This window comes from Tetrao urogallus (genome assembly GCF_951394365.1).
Source record: "Tetrao urogallus genome assembly, chromosome: 3".
Classification (NCBI taxonomy): domain Eukaryota; kingdom Metazoa; phylum Chordata; class Aves; order Galliformes; family Phasianidae; genus Tetrao; species Tetrao urogallus.
This window is the reverse complement of record NC_136815.1, coordinates 82,216,810-82,237,160: the sequence shown is the minus strand read 5'-3', so window position 1 is coordinate 82,237,160 and position 20,351 is coordinate 82,216,810. Positions and strand designations below refer to the sequence as shown.

Here is a 20,351-nt window from a genome sequence, read left to right as displayed (position 1 = left end):
TATTAAATGGGGAGGTTGGCAGCCCAGCTTGCGGCAGGGGGGTTGTAGACTCATGATCCTTGGGGTCCCTTCCAACGCAGGCCATTCTGTTGTTCTGTCATTCTGTCTTAAGGACCCTTCTCCCAGGTCCTGCCAGCTCAGCTGCCCCATGGTGGGATCATGTCTGCGAAGAACAACAGCTCCCGGGTGTCAGTGACTTGCAGCTGTAATGGATCATCCTTGGGGAATGCCTGGAGCACAGGAGGTGGGGGCTGGAGAAGCAAGAGGTGAGGTGGTACTGTGTGTTGCCTTCAGAGGTGATGCAGCATGGAGATGGCAGAAAGGGAGAGGGAAACGGATGTTGTTGACTGGCTGAAGTCTTATGCTTATCTGGCACACCTTTACCTTGCGTGATGGGATGTGATTATGGTTTGGGATGGGTGAGACCTCTGTGGGGGTCCTATGAAGAACTACAAAGCTGCGGCTGCTATTCTCCTCCAGCTCTGCTGTGTACTAATGCAGTTAATGGGAGGAGGGCAAGAGCTGAAAATAAAGTTCATCAGCTCCAGAGGCAGAGGGAGCAGAGGGCTGGAGCAAGGGGGACAGGTGGAGCAATTTGATTTTAATCAAGTTCTAAATCAGCAAGCTGGAAACACTGATTTACATTATCGATATCAATTTTATTAGCATTTTACGGAGAGGAATGAGGTAATTGCAAAGGCAGATTCATTCTTATTGGCAGTTCTGACCTAGCAGCACTTCTTGCTGATTAAAGAGAGCTCAGCTGTGACCTGCCTCGGCTCTCCTGCTCACCCTGGGAATTATGAACCGTACTTCTATTTCTACTACATCTGAAAGTAATACTGTATTTATTTCTGTCATTTTTATGTGATCTATATCTTACTGCACTGCAGGGGATTTACGAATTTATTAAAAATGATTTTAAAATGGCTTTTCACTAACCTATTATTTAATTAAGGTCATAGAAATGCTTAATTTAATGAAAAAGCCTATTTTTAAATGTGCTAGATGTACAGAGTGAAACAACGAAAATAACCTTGCATGAAAAATAACTTGAGAAGGTGCTGCCTGTGGTTGGAGAGCTCACCTGTTGGTATCGGGACACGGCTCTTCAAAGACTTAGAATTACTCATTCTCACCCTCTCTGTATTGCTATTTTTGCCTACGGGGTTTTGTTGGTACTTTTTCATATGCTAAAGAGGGGGGATAATCTACATTTCTCCTTTTTCTTTTTGAATTAATGATTATTCAGTCACTGAAGTTGGTTAGTACAGAAATAAGGGAAGATAAACTCGTTTGAAGAGAAAGTTAGTAGATTGGTACTTAATGTGGTACAGGTTAATGCACTGGACTATCCCAGCTGGCTTTTTTTTCAAGCTTGGTGGTAAACACAGTACCAGTATTTTGCAACCGCTTCACTTATAAAGATTTTTGGAAGAGGCCGTACCTTTCAAGGTTAGTTTGAACGTTGGAAATAAAATTAGGTGGTTTTTTTTTTTTTTTTTTTTTTGCCCTCTCTGCGATTACTGTGAGCTCTTAGCGACGGCTCTCGCAAACGCGTCGCTTTTCACCCACTCCACTTCCCCACGCAGCCCGGTGCCGGAGCGAAGGGTTGCGGGGCGGGCGGCACAGAGGGCGGGGCCGGCGGCGGGCGGGCAGGGAGGGAGGCGGCGGCCGCCCCGGGCTTTTCGCCGCTCGTTGCCTCGTCGCTGCCATGGCTTCGCTGCGCTCCGGCCCGGCCTGGTGCCGCCTGCTCGCCTGGGCCGCGCTCGGCCCCGTGCTTTGCGGAGGGTCGGTGCGGGCCGAGCCGGAACCGGGCGCGGAGCCGGAGGCGGACCCGCACGCGCGGCACCTCTACAGCGCCGAGATGCTGCGGCACGGCGCCGCCGCCGCCCCGCACTTCGTCATGTTCTTCGCCCCGTGGTGGGTATCGGAGCGCCGGGAGGGCCGGCACGGCTCGGCTCGGCCTGGCCTGGCCCTGCGCGGCGTCTCCCAGCCCGCCTCTTCCCCCGTTGACGTGGCGCCGGGAGGCGGCCGGGCCGGGGAGGCCTTGGGGTCGCTCCGTGCGCCTTCCGCCGGGCGAGGGGCGGCACACGTGGTGAATGGCGGCAGCGGAGGGCCGGGCCGGGGACGGGGTGAAGCCTGGTGCGAATCGCCGCGCCCGGACCGGGACCTCCGGCCCTAAAATGGGACCCTCCGCTGAGGGGAGGCAGCTGGGGTGGGCTGGGCTGGATGGGGATGGCGCGGAGCAGCCCTGTCACGGAGGTGGGACGGGGAGCCCGTGTGGGGAGCCTGCAGCAGCTTTGCACGCAGACCGAGGGCTTTCGTTGTACTAACGAGACAGAGGCTTTGCTGACTTCCATGCCCCCGCGTCCCCGGCCTTGTAGATACTTTCTTGAAGAAGTTTAGTCCTCTTTACTGCTGCAGATGTGAGGATAAGTTTGCTGCGAAAGTAATAGAAATGAAAGCTTCCAAGCAGTATAAATGGAAGTCCCTCAGGCCGCAGGTAATAGTGGCAGAGCTGGGGAGCTACCATATCTGCAAGATATTCACTAGGTTCTTGTTCTAGACTGGCACGTTGGACACGAGAATAGTCAGAGCCTAAGAGCAGGACTTGGATGGGCATTACAGCAGTCAGTGGGACAGTAGTTCTCATCTCTGGGCCTCTGCAGTGGTTGCTCTTGTTCTCCTTTTCTGCTTCACTCTCCTTTTTTTTTTTTTATCCATCTCTGATTTATCCAGTAGTGTTATTGCAAGTTTTGTTGTCAGGGTTGCTTCTTTTCCCCCCCAAGTTTTCTTAGGTTGAGATAATGGAATGATGTCTTAGCTTTGGACCGAAACGTGCCTACTGCAAACTTTTGGTACCTGGTGCCACTGAGGCGCATGTATGTCATGATACTCTTTGAAATCAAAGCTAGAGAAGTATTTCCTTTAAAAAATGAAGAATTGTTTTGTTGTTGTTTTTTTTTTGTTACTGACATCAACTTGTTTATGACATATAGAGAAGTTAAGTGAAAGCTTGAAAGAGCAGATATTTTTCTTTGCTCACTGAAAGTTACAAAATGGAGGAAGCCCAACTTGCTGGTGAAGGATCTTTGAGAGTAAGAAATTCCTATGCAGAGCAGGAGTGCTTAGGAGGTAATGTTTGCGTTCAAGCTTCAACTGACTGTTTCACAGGCATCTCTGAAGCCATATGGGCTTTCGTCTAGGATCACAGTTGTAGGAGACCCTGTGCCAAGAAGGCCATTGCAGAGTCCGGCATATGTTTCACATCCTCACTGTGCATCAGAGAGAGCTCTGGCCTTGCAAACTTGGACCACTCTGTGCCCTTGGGAGGGTTGCAGATTTCTGCCCAGCATGCGTGTAAGGAAGCTGTGTCCTTTCCCACATTTGCTCCAGCTTCTCTGAACATTACTCTCGTGCTTAACGTGCCTAATCCAAATTCCTGGGTCTCAGCTCCAGGTCCTTGGTCTGGACTTCTGGCTCCTGACAGGCAGCAACAGGTCCAGGTTTTATGGTCAAGGGGAAGCGAGGGGAACAGATGCTGGAGGGAGATGCGTATATACACTAGTAGTTTTATCATTGGTAATGTCAGATGGCAGTCTAACAGCCCCAGAATAGACTGTAGACTCTTCTATTAGAACCGACAGCCATACTGCTAGTTGGTTCCAGTGTGCTAATCTCCTTGTGCTTCTCACTGATGCAGGCATTTTGACACTGATCCATTTAGTTAGTGAAGGAGAAGCCTAGCAAATTCTACAATGTTCAGTTGAATTTTCTTTCAGTTTGTTAGAGATGCTGGTAATGTTAGATAATGAAGGCTGACAATGAGTTGAGATAAACAGGACCAGCCTCTTCTGCAGAATTCTTCAAACAAACATTGCCATGCGCCTCCTTCTTCCTATTCTTATAGCAGCAGCACCAATAAGGTCTCACATTTGTTTTGTGTACTGTGGGCCAATACAAATAAATAAAATGAAAAGCACACCAGGTCATTTGCCATCAGATTTTTGATCATCAGCTTGTATTCCTTGGTATCTACGCTTGAACAGGTTTGACTCTCAATGATACTAAATAGCTTTAAGATTTTGGCCTAGCCAGTTGTGTGCCTACAGAAAAGGGAAGTTTCCCCGATTCCTTAGTTGGAAGGACTCTCAGATGAGTAGTTTCATTGCCTTATTTTGACCACTGTGATCTTTTAGCATATTCTGGAAGTCAACTGAACTGAAGCATTAGCATGCTGGATTGCCAGAGTTTGTTGTGGTTGTATTGAAATCTCTTGACTGGAATTGATCTTGGCTGAACTCTCTTGTCCAGAGGGGGCTGGTCCTAAGATGCTTGTGCCTACTTAGCCTAGGGTATGTGGGTGTTTTTAAGTTAGGTAATGATTTGCATCATGTCTTGCTGTGGAGTTACCTTAGCTAAGTGCAGAACTGTGGATGTGCTGGTGACATCCAAAAATGTCTTTGTTCCTCAATAGCCAATCCTAGCCTAGGAAGTCCACTGTCAGGTCTTCCAGGGGAGAAGCACTGATTGGTTAGAGTTCAGATGATCAACTTAGCTGCGGACTCTTACAAAAAAAAAAGCTCTCTCCTTATGTCCTGATGTTAGTAGTGTACAAGAAGAAGGATTTTTGTTTTGTTTTGTTCTCAGCAATCTGAATCTTTTCTGTAGCATCTCTTTTGCGTATTGATTTATCTTTATAAACACAGATTATGTAGGGGAGGAAAGGCAGAGCTGCTTGTTGATAGCTCTCTACCATCCCTGCTGGCTGCTCTTCTCTTCCAGTCCCTCTGATATAAAATGGGGATGATAACTGTGTGTGTGCATGGGACTAAGAAAGATGCATAATGTTATGCAGGCTTGCTGTCTTTGGTTTTGAATTCTCAGGTTTTATATAGTCTCCTGTTACATCTTAGGCATTCTAGAAGAAAGTATTTCGGGGACAGTCTTGCCTTTTACTTCTTTAAATATAAACTGAATTTTTATGAAAACAGAGAATGACTAACTAGTTTGTTTCTGATTCAGATACGAGCCTTTTTCTTGCTTTATTTTCAATTTCAGCTCATATAATCTGAAGAAGGAAGGGAATGGTGAACTGTATAGAGCAAAGATCACGGTGTTAAATAGGAATAAGGTAGTTCTGTTGTGTACTTAAAAAAATATTAAAAAAAAAAAAAAGTGTGAATTACTTGAGATTTCCTTTCACAGATTTCCATTCCCAGTTATTGAGCACCAGTCAGTATTCACTGAGAATCCCAAGTCATCCTCTTGGAGCTCCATCCATGGAGAGTTGACAGTTTTCAGTCTGAAGTTAAATATTTAAGAATTATTTAAGTTTAGTAATACACATTGTATTCCTTCACCATTATAATTCAGAATGAGGATATATTCCTCTACGTGGTGGGAATATATGCCCCCCAGTATGACCAACTGCAACAGAATCTTACCAAGATTGAAAGATGGTGATGTTTTTTTGTCTCAATGAACCAGAGAAGCTGGAAAGATGTGAATCTGTGCAGATTTTCCAAGTGGGCTCAAAGCCAATTGTATGAGTGAAGTTGTTTTAAATGGAAGAGCTGAAGGGAATAAGAAACAGTTTCCCCTGACATCCTAATGCTGTTTTAATTGTTAAAAAGTAGACCTTCTAGGTCATGTCAAGGGCAAAAACAGCTTTCATACTACTTGAAAAGTTTTCTGGTTAATCCAGTTGTGTATTTCTAGATGCACTGAAAGATTGGCAAAAGCAGCCATTAAAGAGAAATGGAAATCCTTCTGGAAAGACTTCTTTCCTGCTGCTTAAAAGACACGGTATTTTCAAATGTTGGAGAGTATAGAAAGCTGGTCAGCCTCATGTGATTTTAATTCTAGGCAGCTGGGAAATGCAGACTGCTTTTCTTAATAGCATCTCTAGGTTCAGAAGGTGCTCAGTAGGCCTTCTCTTGGTGGTTTTTACAAGGCATTTGCAGTGTTGTCACACGATACATGGTACTATTCACTGTTACTTACTGTAGCAGCGTTTGAGTATGGAAGATGTCCAACTTAGCTATTTTTAAATGTATCAGCATCTCTGATTATTTTGTGTATGGCTTTTCCAAGGATTCATTCCCTTCTAAAGAGAACAACTGTAAGGAAATATTTTGTTCATTCTGTTGCAGGTGTGGACATTGCCAGCGTCTCCAGCCAACTTGGAATGATCTGGGAGATAAATACAACAACATGGAAAACCCACAGGTCTATGTTGTTAAAGTGGATTGTACTACAGACACTCCTCTGTGCTCTGAATTTGGCGTCCGAGGATACCCTACGTAAGTATAGAAGGAGATCTGGTCCTGTGTCATTCTGTTTGAGTTTTCCATGATCTTCTGCCAACTTGTTGAAACTAATTTCTTAGCTCTGTGTTTTGGTAGTTTTCTCTGTAGCCCCGTGAATCTCTTATATTCCATTTAATCCTTTTTACTGTCTTGCCAAGCATGATGTGATATATGCTACTCTTGCTCTTCTTTCTTCCGAAGAAACTGTGTTATGTCTTGGAGATGAACTGTTCAAATAAAGTCCAGAATTATCCTCCTCTCTCTCATAATACCCTGTTCTCAAGCACCTTCCACAGCCCATGCTTTTCAGTTTCCTTCCCTGGGCTCTCTTTGCCTGGTGCTACTGCTGACCTCAGCAACAGGCTGAACATGACATCCACCCGTGGCTACATTTGCTTTGACGCAGATGAGTGCCACTGATTAGAAGCTGAGAGTTATAAATAGCAAAGTCCTCATTGAAATAGGAATTGTCCTTAAGGGCAATCTGTGGCTTAGTTCCGCTAGAAATACCAAGAAACAATGAAGTTTGCAACTTTATTTTAGTATCCCCAGAAGCAAACTCTGGTTGCCTTTGTATGTTTGTATAGTTTATGTTGTGGCACCGTTCCTTACAAAAATAGAAAGAATGGCAGAGACTCTGAGGAAGGAAGAATTGAATGGTTATCTATTATCACCTTGGGATACGTAATATTACTTGCATTGTGTTGCTTTTCAGCACTTTCATATGTTCATTTCTTTACAACTTGTGAAATGAGAAGAGAAAGAAAAATACTAAAGAAGAATGAAAAACTGGTTGTTTTTTAAATCCCCTGTAAAAATTGATATGGGAATGAAAAAGAGTCCTAAGTTCTAGAAGTTACCCTTCAAGTTAAGGGAGGTGTGTGGTGTTGAAATGAATAATTGGGAATAATCAAGAGAGCTGAATTGCTGTGAATTAATAAAGCGTCTCAGCTTCCTTGGAATGTTTCACATGTGTGAATTTTTACCTCACTCTTTTCTGCATTTTAATCCTTCAGTTTAAAGCTGCTTAAACCAGGACAAGAACCTCTGAAATACCAAGGCCCTAGAGACTTCCAGACGCTGGAAAACTGGATGTTGGAAAAACTAAATGGGGAACCATCTGTAAGTGGAAAGGGAATAGGAAAAGGAAATATTTCCTTCTGCAGACTTGCTGTTCTATCTATAGGTTAGGTTTCACTCTCTGGCAGAAAAATCTGCTCCTGAGAATAAAAGTCAAGTGAGAAAACGATGTGGAGCAGCTTCCACGTAAGTTAGAATAATAATAAAATCTGATATCCTATGAGCTACATTTTGTGCCTGTATTTAAAACTACAGGAAGTACAAAGTGCAGTTTTTAATGTTTAGCGTTTTGATATTTGAAGATTGAATTCTTTATGTCAATTCATTTAGCACCTTCAGGCTATAATATCTCTGGAGTAAGAAAAGTGACTTGTCTATAATACAGGATAAATTGCATAATTTCCTCTTAACAATGTGGGATGCTATCTTTAGCTTGATTATTAGCTGATAATGTTGTAGTCTACAGGAAGGGATTAAACTAATTGGTTAAATAAGTTAAACTAATATCATCTCTAGGAGAACCGTTGAGTTAGCACTTACATATATTAGACAAGCCTTGCCTAAAACTGAATTTTTAATTGCTGTTGCTAATCAAGATATAACTACATGCTGAGCACAATTAGAAAATGATTATGCACAAACTGATCTTTTTAATAAGTTTACATTAAATGCTTAACTAATTCATGAAATGTACTTCCCTCTTGAATAGGATTCAGAATCTACTGTGGAACCACCAAAAGCCCCCGAACCTAAGCAGGGAATGTATGAACTCTCAGCAGACAATTTCAAGACGCACATAGCAGAAGGTAACCTCTTTCATAAGCACGAGAGACTTGTTTACAGAGACCTGCCTAGTGGGAAGTGGGAAGCAGAAATATTAGTTCTTAACGTGCCTCCTTCCCAGTTAATTTTCCAGTAATGCCTCAGTAAAGAGGATGAACCTACATGCTGGGTAAAAATGCTATAGTTTATTTACATACACTTTGCACGCCAGTAGAAAGCATAAGAACAGCACTCCAACCAGAAGACAGTAGAGTTAAGGCCAGATTAAATTAACTGCCTGTGCCCATGTGATAAGGTGAATGAAACAGACACTAAAGGTTCCTGAAGAAACCAACTAATTAATTAGAATCATGTAAAATGTGAAGGAGGATTTTCTGCAGCAAATTTCCCTGTACGTGTGCCTTATCAGAGAATTATGTGGAAATTACAGGAGATTCTTCATTCAGCCATCAGGGAAACACTAACCATTAAACAGTTTGAGAAGATTCTGTCAGTTGTTAAGTTTAGGGCATGCATGAATGTTTTAATATGTATCCATTGGCTTTCATATATGATTGGAGGAGGTATTCTCACGGTGATACCTGATAGTCGAGCAGCTTTATGATCATCTGTAAAGCTGTTGTCCTCTCTTGACTTCAACAGTGCTTAAATTTAGCTGAAGGCTTAGGAGTTCTGCTTGGAAGGTTGACTTTGGTTCTTAAAAACAGTTTCTGTCTACCTTTTCTGTGCTCTGGGGCTAGAAGATACATTTATTTTCTTTCAATCAGAGGAGAGTATCACAGAGTAAAGGATACAGAATAGCTGCTTTTGTCTGTGTGTTCTTAATTAATTCATGAGAAATTTCAGTATTGTCTTTACTTGGTCAAAGCAGAGCTAGTCAATCATTTTTGAAGGTATTCCTGGTACACAGTAGGCAAGTTAAGACTAAAGTATTTTTGCAGTTTACATTTCCTAGTGATTTTTGTGGTATCTCTTGCCTGACCTCCTTCTGTGAACAACCCCCTGAACCAGAAATTCTAGAAATTCTAGCCCCCACAGTAGTTCTCAAAGGATTGTAATTCTGTTAAAGTTTTCCCACAATCACTGTTTTTTTCCTTCAAATTGTTTTTTTTTTGTTTGTTTTGTTTTGTTTTTGGTTTAATTAAATTCATTTTTATTATATATTAAGAGAGCATTGCTTTGATGTGTGCAAAAGCAGGCAGCAACTTGAATTAATAGTAATTCTAATGAAAGGATATCACATATTCTGGTAATCTGCAATTAGGATAATAATTTTAAACAATATATTAGTGTGAGGCAGCAGAGAGACTCTCCTCTCTGTAAAATGCCATGAAATTCTACAAAAGCAGCAGTTTTTGCAAGGTAGAAACAGAGAGAATTGTAAGATGAAGAAAATTATTTAGGCAGCTCTTGGACACAGAGCAGTGGTGTTTGCCTAGAAATTTGTACGTTGAAGTCTAATTTATACTTTGCTTTATGCTGTTACAAATACACATGCCTTTGTTCTTTCTACTGTGTAATAGGGCAAGGGATTGACATAGTAGAATTAGATATTCTAGAAGACTGTTAGGTTTAGTAGTAGTTCTAATACTTCATTTGTTGGCTTGAGTCTGTAAAGCTGCTTGGATCTTCAGGGAAATTGGCAACACTGAGGGACTGCATACAGTTTTGAAAACCTAATTGCTGAAATATTCTGCCCTGGCTTTTTATTCAGTGTTTCGTATCTTTAACCCAGGAAATACCATGATAAATTTGCAGACAGAGATTAATGCCTAGCCTTTAATGGCAGCCAAATTAATTCCAAAAGAGTTAAATCTTTTTCTTTGACTTCAAAGGTAATCACTTCATCAAATTCTTTGCCCCTTGGTGTGGTCACTGCAAGGCTTTGGCCCCAACTTGGGAACAGCTGGCTCTGGCCTTTGAACATTCAGAAACTGTAAAGATTGGCAAGGTAGGTGACGTACTCTTTTCTTAATTTGCAGATGTTTTTGCATACAGATGTTTCAATCAACTGCCGTGCTGTTCATTCTGTGATTTGCAAATAATAGCTTTTAAATCTCTTCATATTCATAGTTCCTGTTTTAATTTTATGATGGTTATTTTCTTCTCACACGTTCAGTGTTCTACTTTATGTTGGAAGAGATGGTTGTTTAGTTACAATTAACAGGACTCACTCATTTTAAACAAGAACTTGTTAGAAACATTGCATACTCCTCCCTGTGTTTCAGAGAGACTTGGGAATAAGTCTAAATACTTTTTAAATTTTTCCTGTTTATTCCCATTGAGCTTTCTAAAGTTTTCAGGGGGTCTCCCACCCTAAAAACTGATACCTTGTCCTGCTTTACTATTTCTCTTAGGGATGATAACCAGATTCTGTGGTGTATTTACCATGGGAGCTTGATATTTGTACATGGAGTGACTTCTGTGCAGAGGTATGCAGGTGGTCTGGCAATTCTAGTTACTGGCTTTATTTGCTGACCCATACCTAAGTTCAGGTCGCTAATGATGTGAACCTCCCTGTATTTGTCACTAGTGGAAAGCTGACAGGGCTCAATTTTCATATCCTTAAGCTTTCAGATAGGTTCGCTGGTCTGAAAGCTTCCATGACACTTAGCAGTGCTGTCTGTCCTGCAGAGAGACAAGAAACCAGCAATCTGTGTCTCTGCTCTCATAGTATTTTCAGCTGTTACTGGGGGTGATGAACTTGACTTTTTTTTTTTCCCTATGAAATGCTTTGATAATTGCTAATTCAGATATGCCACAGATGCAGAGCGCAGATCAGCATGGTTAAACTCTAGAGAAGACATGTATCTACTGTTGAGACCAGGTTGATATAAAATACACTCCCCTCTGAGAATAAAGTATCAGAAACTAACGTTGCTTTGATACCCATTGCACCAAATTTGTAAATGCTGATTAACTTTTGAGAATGTGGAGTGCCTGATAAAATCATTGCTTAGCTTAACTATCTTCTTGAAGTTACCAGTCTGTTATCCAGAGGAATATAAACCAAAAATTTTCAGAAGCCATGTTCAGCTGTCTGTTGTGTTCACAGTTGTCCCTGTTGCTGATATTTGCTCTCTAATGAAGCCACTGAGATTTGTCTTGATGTTTAGTCGGTTTTGGTTAACTGTATACGTTATGAAACTATTTGAAATGTGTTGGCTAAGATATTAAGTCTGTAATTAAACAGGAAATACAGCTGTTTCTAAGAAGGTTCAATCATGACCTTTGTGTAATCTGGGGAAATAGTGTCTTAGCAGCAATGTTATCTGCTGGCATGGTTGTGTTTAATGTTTAGAACTGATCTTCAGGGATCTGGGTCAAAGTATTTCTAGTGTAAAATTCAAAATCCAAGTGTAGAGCAAAGACTTAAGTGCCTAAGTTGTCTGTTTGCTTTGCTTTGGGAAAGATTATGAGCAGGTAACTTTATAGATTGGTTTATGACAAATTAGAATTGAACGGTGCTACACACTTGGAATTTCCTTTGGAGTCAAGTTAACTTCCTAGCTGTTGACATGCCTTCTGATTTCAAAGAGTAGTCTTACCTTCAGGTGAAGATATATTGGCTTATCCATTGTTTTAAAGCCTTTGCACGTTAGTATTCCAAGTATTTAACTAGAATACTTACGTTCCCATTGTTCTTTGCTGCTGTTTCTTCTACTTCCTCCCTCCCTCTGTTGTCCCTCTTGAAATAAAAGCAAAAATACACACAGCCTCCCAGCGACACAACCAGAACATTATTTGGAAGGCTGAAATAACTGTTGTCAAGAAAATACTCGGCACTGGCTTTTGCCAAGCTATGTATTCACTGTTCATGTATTTTTCTGGGATTTTTGAATACGAGGGAGGCTCTAATGCTTATTGCGTGTTTATTTTACACATTGAATGGTTTATATATATATATATATATATATATTTTTTTTTTTTTTCCAAATCGTAGGTTGACTGTACCCAGCATTATGAGGTCTGCTCTGAAAATCAAGTTCGTGGCTATCCTACACTCCTCTGGTTTAGGAATGGTGAAAAGGTGAGTCTGCAAGCTCAGACTGTTTTTTCCTGAATAATACATGGACTACCCATGGATCCTGGGGAAAAAAGGTCAAGTGGTCGTATATGAGAGACCACTTGTGACACAAAAGATGTTGCAGGTTCAAACCAGTACTAGAAGAGATATACTTGATCCACAGGTAAAAGTTAGTACGTTTTGCTCAGTGTTCTCTGCAAACAACTGAGCAGTGTTCGTAAATCTGAAAGAAAGCATTATCCTGAAGTTTGCTAATGTGAGAGGAATTCTCTGTTTATCTTAAGACTCTGCCTCCTGCAGAACACTAGATGAAATAGAAGTAATAAAAATATATTCAGTTTTCATAATCTGTATCAAAGGGTTCTTATCTGTAAGTGATGCCAATCTGATGAGTGATGTCTGAGAATGGACACCTTCCTTTATAGAAATCTTCATGCAGACTCTGTGAGTGAGGGTCTTGTGCACCCAGCTGATGTTTCCCTGTAGAAATTCAGAGATACCATGTTCTGAAGTCTGGGGAAAGTAAAATATTTATATACTGCATACTTTAATGCTGCATACGTGAACAGTAGCAAACATACTGTGAGTTGTAGTGTTGCTTATCATGTGTAACTGAAAGAGAGCTCGAATTGGACAAAATGGCACATCCAAGGTTAGAAGCATTTTCAGTTAGCAAGAATTCGGTCTGTTCATGGATTTAGTTTGAAGAACAGGAAATGTTCTGCTGTTGCTCCAGCATGATTTTCCAACTGCTTTGTTTTTATTTTTAACATGGCTACAAAGGGCAGGATAACTTGCCAGAACTGTAATGGCTCAGCGTTGAAAAGTTAGCTGTGTTTTTTCTCAAAAGCCAGACTTTTTTTTTTCCATAATTATTGAAGTTTAAGTTGCAGTGAATAAAGGGTGCAGTGAAAGAACTCAGATCACTGCTATTGTATTTGGTTAATATGAATCTCAGCCATTAGTCTGAACAATGTATTTCTCTTGACATTAAACTGGCCTGTCTCCACTGGCAGTGTTGGTATTCCCTGGTGACTTTCTGCCATCATAATCACATGTTTGTTTGTGGGCTGATACGATATATTTAAATGTAAAAAAAAAAACCCACAAAAACAGCAACTTTCCAATAATGTAACACAGAGATTCCTGGAAGTCCTTCTAGCCACTATTGTACTGTTCAGTAACATGGGGGAAGAGGAGGGCTGCTGGTTCAGCCATCCAGCATTGTTGTCCGTAATGCCGTCACCCATTCTGTCATAACTGACCGGCATCACAACACCCTTATTGGTTAGATTGAGGTAGCAGAAGCCCTGTGAGGAATGAATGTGGATTGACCCTGTCCTGCTATAATGGATATGAACAAGAAGGTAGCACAGTGAGCTGGTGGGTAGGGCATTTCAGCAGTGGCAGCAGTGCCAGTGGGTCACCACTGCTGGTGCAGATTTTTCTGAGCACAGCATGCAGGCTCTTGTTCATTGCTGGTGAAAATGCAGAGCTAATAGTCATTGTTTTGAAACTGGGAATTTGCTGTATCAAATGGTACTATTGTGCTCTTTGTAGCTGTTATCATTTCCGTGGCATAAAGAGGAGGCATTACTTTTGGAGTGACCTACACCTGTGTTAGATTAACTACACTCACACAAGCTATTTGATAATTGTAGGGTGACCAGTACAGAGGGAAGAGGGACTTTGATTCCTTGAAGGAGTATGTGGATTCCCAACTACAGAGCTCTGGGAAAGAACCACCAGCAAGTAAACCCACAGAAGCCCCACAGCCACCTGCAGAACCCACCCAGGCTGAGGTAAGTGCTCCTGCACTCTGCTACTGTATTAACAGAGTTTCTGCAGCCTGTCCAAGTTTTCCATGTGTTTTTCTCTCTGTTAGACCCACAGTTTCTAGATGTGAGCTGGGCCAAGTATTTTCTTAATTTTCTTTTCAGCAATTAGTGAGGGGAATCCAGCCATAAATCTTACTGACACTTTTACTAACCTGAGTTAGAGAATGTAATGAACAACTACCTCCTTTTATTTTAATGGTTGCAGTAAGTGATTTAGACAGTGTTGTAAGTATGGTATTTTTTTGGTGTGCTGAACTGCTGGCACCTCCGTATGTGTGACAGCATGCTTTGTTGCTAGGGAGATGAATGTCACTTGCAAGATTCTCACTTGAACCCAAGGAGATGGCATACAGTGCTGAGCCACTGAAAAAAAGCCAGATCTCCATTCTTACAGACTCTCTGCAGAAACAGCAAACAAGCAAAGACGATGAAGATTGATCTAAATGTCTCAGGGCAGTGTGCACTGTGGCAATAAAACTCCTTGGGTTTTGAGGCTTACTTTAATCCTGCTTGTAGCAACTGGAGGGTTTATGAATATTGCCAAGGACTGTCAGGAATAACTTCATCATCTTTGCATAGCTGTGCTTCATGTCATGTAACTCTGTCTTTTTTCATCACTTCTGCATTTCATCTGCCATTTTTCTTGCAGCTGAATATCAAATTGGTCTGGTAGAATAATTAGGGATAATTTTTAAGCGTTCTGTTTTATCAAATATGGAAAACACAATTCTGCCCAGAAAGTAAGGGATGGTGATTTACACTCCTTTATGATGTACGTTATACTTACATAATATAAATACTTACATAATTAAAAATGTTTATATTATTAATGTAGTATTATTATTATTAATAATATATCGTTAATATATTAATAATATATAATATATTATAATATATTAATTATATACATTATAATATAATATTAATATTATTAATGCAAATACAGCTTATATGCAGCTTCTCACAAGAGAATATTACCTTTCCTATTTGGCTTCTTCCAGTTGGGTTGCTCATCTTGTGTAAGGTGGCTTCCAGATAGTGATATTAAGAGATGCAGTTTTCATCTTTCTCAACTTTTTAAATTGACCTCATATTTGGAAGGTATTAACAAGCTGGTGTTAGTACAATGCAGGAAGTAATTAGTCTTCACTCTCTATTGTTAAAGAAATAACATAAACTATGTATGATGCAAATTCCCACTTACACCTTGTCTGCACCACTGCACATGCAAAAGGGAAAAGACTGTGGGGAGGCAGGTCTGTTTTTTGTTTTCCTAAATAACAGTAGATACAGTGTAGTACTAAACTTTTTTTCTTTGCAACTTTACATCTCAACTCAGTATTGCCACAACTTCTTGGTTGTTCACCTTCAAACACCTTGGTTCTGGTTTTCTTCTCATGAGTCTACAGGATTCTAACCCATGTAGCCAGAAAGCACTGACTGTGATTAGCAGCCACAGCTGGTACCTCAGGCAGCAAGAGCCATGAGTTCTGACTCCAAATCTGTGTTCCAATGTTGTGTTCCAACCCTGTGTGAGTTCTTATCTTACATGGACGTACTGCATGTCAGTCATTTCACAAAAGTTGAACTTTTATACCTGTCAGGCTTCAGAGCAGCCACACTTACCCAAAGTACTCAAAAATGATCCAGATGTGTTAAGGCAGAGTGACCAACACAGATGCTGTCACTGTCTGCGTTCAAGTCTCTTTTTGGCTTCTCTTCATAAAACTTTCACTGCAGAATTGATAAATCCTGGCAGCTACGCTCTTGTGTTTGTTTTGCTTTCATTTGAATTTGAAACCTTTATAGGCACGAGATTCACTCATTTATTTATTTTGAATCCCTCCCATCTGTAAAGGTGTCACACAAAAATCCAGTTAGTTATGGTTCTGTGCTCTCATACAATGTGTGAGGCTGCCTTTAAGCAGTGTGCAGTCCTCCCTTCTCTCCTGTGCCATTGCTTCTGATGTTATCAGGAGGAAAAATTCTTCATGGCGTCCGTGTGAGTGTGGTGTGGTGATGTTCTCCTGGCAGCCAGATACGTGTTTCTGCTAACAGCTTTCTCTGTGTCTGCAACACAGGGATATAGCAGAGGGAGATCAGCTGTCAAGACAACTCTAGTATGCCATAAGTTCCTCATGGAACAAACTCTCCATCAGCCATCACAGGTTTTATGCCAACTGCTCTCATTGTTCTTGAAATGCTTGCATGACAGCGTATTGAAGGGAAGGTGATTTTTTTTTTTGAGCAGATAGAAGTTTGCCTGTTAGTAAAGTCCCCTGAAAACGGGCATGTTTTATTTCTTCAGATACGGATCTCTCTAAGGATGGAAAGTAGCTAAGGGGTAAATGTGAAGTATATTGCTTTTAATCTTGTTCATACCATCAGTAATGCTGTCTTTCCCAGTTTGAGTTTCCCTCTCAGGTAGCTAAATGCTCATTTGGCCAGTGTTAAACATACACCAATGATTTTACTTTCCTTTTTTAGCAGGCTACAGTGCTTTCTCTCTCTGAAAAAGACTTTGATGAAACCATTGCTAGGGGAATCACCTTTATTAAATTCTATGCTCCATGGTAAGTAGTTTGTATCTCCTTTTCAGAGTTATTATTTTAATTTGTGCGTTAGTTGTTGTAGGCCTTTGAGTTCCTCTGCAGTAGTGCATTTGTTGCCTGGATCCGAAGTGCAAATTAACTGAAAAATGAGTGTGTTCGCAAGAGTTGCAGCCAAAAATTGGGTCTCTTCTAGCTTTCCTGGGATTCCTCTCTGTGGAAAGGCTGACAGAGAGGCTTTACCATGTTAACCTGCAGCTTATGTCAGGTAACAAGGAGAGCAAAGCTTTCTTCACAGGCTTAGCATGCTCCTTTGCCTTGATTAGGGGAAGCTGAAGGAAGGCTATCGGCAGTGCTGGTTGAGAAAGGAGAACATGCCAGCATTGGGATCTCTGTGCCACAACCAGCTTCTCTGGGAAGCATTACTTGAGCACCTGAAAATTGGTACAGACTGTAGAGCTTTGGATAATGGGCTGTCACTCTTCAAATATCTGATTAAAAAAACTAATTGGCACAAGTGATGACTTTAACACTTTATTAAACGCTCTGTGTAATATATTCTTACAGCAACCTGTGGTAGAAATGATTGATGCAGATGGTGTAGGCACACTCTGAGTTGAAAGCATTGGGGGAAAAAAAGTAATGATGTCCTTCTTATCTGGCCTCTGCCATTTCTGGCATGGCCAGCAGAGCCTAGCATTCAAGCTGGGATAAGACCCTAGTAGTAGAAAAGCACAGAATATTTTCCTTTCTGAGACTAAAACAATTATTCAAGTTTGTCTCTCTGGTTTTTGGACTTCATCCTATATATGTCTGATGGAATTTCACAAAATTTGTTTGCTGTCTTTCTCATCCATTTCCTGGATGAAGAAGAAACCTAGTGTGGGAGGAGAGAAGAAAATTACATTGAATGTCACTGTGAAAGATAATGCATCTCTGATTTGAGACCTGCCGTCCCACGAGGGATGTAGAAAGATCTTTTATTTGTGGCGGTAGATCATAACTATTGCAAAGCAACACAGGTAAATGCAACCTATTTCAAGATGTACTCAGGAGTATCAAAATATTGCCTCTTAACTTTGCCAGTAGGTGTGACTCCGTTTCTGATTGTAAGAAAGAAGTACTAGGAAAATTTTCACTTCTGTATAGTCTAAATGATGCTGTTTTTTCCAGTGTTGTCACTCTTTCTACTGCAGTGTGATTTGCTGCCTGTTTTATGTCTAGATCTGCTTTTGGATGTGGGAATGTATCTGACACCACTGTGTTAAGAAACAGCCCCCACTCCACACACCTTCATGTTTGCTCTGTTTACTGCTCTCTCTTCACTTTATCCTTTCTGTGCACTGTGGGAGACTGAGATAGATTCTGTGCCCATTCTGCTATGCCACCAGCAGAACTCATTGTTAAATTCAGTATTCAGTTGATACCTGTGCACAAAGCAGAAAGATTCTAGTTGGAACCCAGAGCTTGTTGGCAGATGTGGGAGTTGGCCATCTGAGAGTCATATGGAAAAATCACAGATAACTAAAAACAACTGAGAATTTATATTTACATTTTCCTAATAGCGTGGCAATTTAGCCAACTTGTGATAATCTGATGGGGTGTTGCTGGAAAAAATCATGTTCTTAATCAGTATGCTCTCCCTGGCTGTAAAGTTCAGGAAGCCACCATTTAGGAAAATACTGCTTATATTTATGTAGCTGATATCCAGTTTTAGCTCTCAAAGTCATGCTTATGTATACAGTTACAGTGCACTGCCTATAAATCACCTTTTTCTCTTCCAAGTGAATTAACTTTCACTGGGCTCAGCAAACACTATTATATTGCTTGCTAGTTCTGTACTTCAGTTAGTTTTGGATAAATATTCCTGCTAACTTGCATAATAAGCATAAAAACTGTCCTGTTTCTGTTAGGTTTTGTGCATAGTCAAAAAAGCTTTTATAGTGTTGTACCTTAACAAGGTGGTTTAAACATGTGTAGGCTTCTGTTAAGTGAACTTTAGCAGAGATATCTTTCATTGTTTTTGTGAATGCCCTGATCTAGCTTCAGGGCAATTAAAGGGCTGTTCTAATTACCCAGTTAAGGTGCAGCTGGTTAGAATAGAAGGAGCACAGACTTAAAGTCTGAAGCACTTTGGAAGTTCTTCTTGAAAGCAATAAGAAGTTCAAGTTATTAACTCAGCCAAGCCCTGTTCAAACTATCAACAACATTAATACTTGGTTATAATTCCTGCCATTTTACATCATTGTCTCTTCTGATGCTAGTCCTTCAGTGTGTACCCTGTGGAAAAGTACATTCAACTACCAGTGTGTATCTCAAACAGAGAATCTGTGCTGAGAAATGTGTCTATTAAAATTGAATTTCCAGCACCGGGAGTTGCTACTTTACTCAAGGAGGCAATTAGGAACTGGAGGAAATTCAGTAGGGAAATCAAAATCTCATTTAGGTAATTAAACTCAGGCCATTTAAACTAACCATAAATGGCATATACTACCTGATGAACTATTATTAATTAATTCATTGTTTAAAAAGCTTAATTAGTGGTGCAAACATTCTATATCTTATTCAAAACACGTTCATATCTATGTGACTGTGGTTTTTCATTTAAAAATTCTCTTATTTGGTTTTGTTTTCCTCTGTGAAGTGCTGACAACCAGAATACCATTCCAGAAGAAGAGAGTGAAGACTACCTCAGTGTTGTGCTTAGAAGATATCGTTCACTTCTGTTTCTTTAGCTCATTTGACTGACATAACAGTGCAAGGGAGTTGGAGGCCTAAATCATTAGGGGATGGGAAAGGCAGCTTGTTAAACTTGCAGATATTGCAGTTAGACAGAGATAAATGGGAAGGTGTATCTGCTAAACAAATCTCTTTCTTTGTTTCTAGGTGTGGTCACTGTAAGAACTTGGCTCCGACTTGGGAGAGCCTTGCCAAAGAGCAATTTCCAGGTTTGACTGATGTCAAAATAGCAGAAGTAGACTGCACTGTAGAACGTAACGTCTGCAACAGATTTTCTGTAAGTGTGAAAGAGCTGTAATGAACTGGATAGTATTGTGTACCAAAGCTAGAAGCTCCAGCATGCAGCCCAGCTGGCTGCTGTGTTGTGGGTGCCTGGTGAAGGCACAACCCTGTTCTCCATTAGCAAAAACAAACAAAAATGTAGCCCAGAAATGCACCTGAAATGGTGCAGAGAAAAGCCCAGAAATAGTATGGCTTCTTTCACTGATAGTTTGCTCAGACTTGGTCATTCTCACTACTGGAAAAAGGTGAAGGAATTCCTGCTTTGAGAGCCAGCAGCCTTCTGAAACCACCAGTCTTGTGGTATAGCCACTGAAATGTTCTCTTCCTAGAAAATAAAGGTTGGCTTGTGGATCTGGTGGCCACACAATGGAAGATAAAGCTGGCCTTCAAGTTGCTGATAGTTGCTAGAGTACCATGTATTTTCCCACTTAACAATTTTTAGAAATTGCAGGTTGGCAGTGAAAGTTCTGGTGCTTTTTTGTTGTGTGGTTGTCTGTTTTTTATCTTTAATTAAATCAATTTGTTTATTTAGAGTGGTTTGGTAGCTTTTCAGAGTCAGATAAATACCAGTGAGTCTGGAAATCAGTAACAAGTTTCATTTGTGTGTCTTTTGAAGGTACGTGGATATCCTACGCTTCTGCTTTTCCGAGGTGGAAAGAAAGTCAGTGAACACAACGGAACGAGAGATCTGGAATCACTGCATAGCTTTGTTTTGCGTCAGGCAAGGGATGAGTTGTAA

General features: G+C 40.8%; 1 protein-coding gene across 1 annotated transcript; it reads left to right on the top strand.

Annotated features, from left to right (window-relative positions):
• Positions 1-1,714: 1,714 nt before the first annotated feature.
• Positions 1,715-20,351, top strand: TXNDC5 (thioredoxin domain containing 5; the record flags this gene model as incomplete). The annotated part of the gene is made up of 10 exons (XM_079533124.1): positions 1,715-1,923; positions 6,159-6,308; positions 7,331-7,436; positions 8,104-8,200; positions 10,013-10,128; positions 12,121-12,207; positions 13,866-14,006; positions 16,530-16,615; positions 19,478-19,607; positions 20,229-20,351. 10 exons carry the CDS (start codon positions 1,715-1,717, stop codon positions 20,349-20,351), a joined length of 1,245 nt encoding a protein of 414 aa, XP_079389250.1.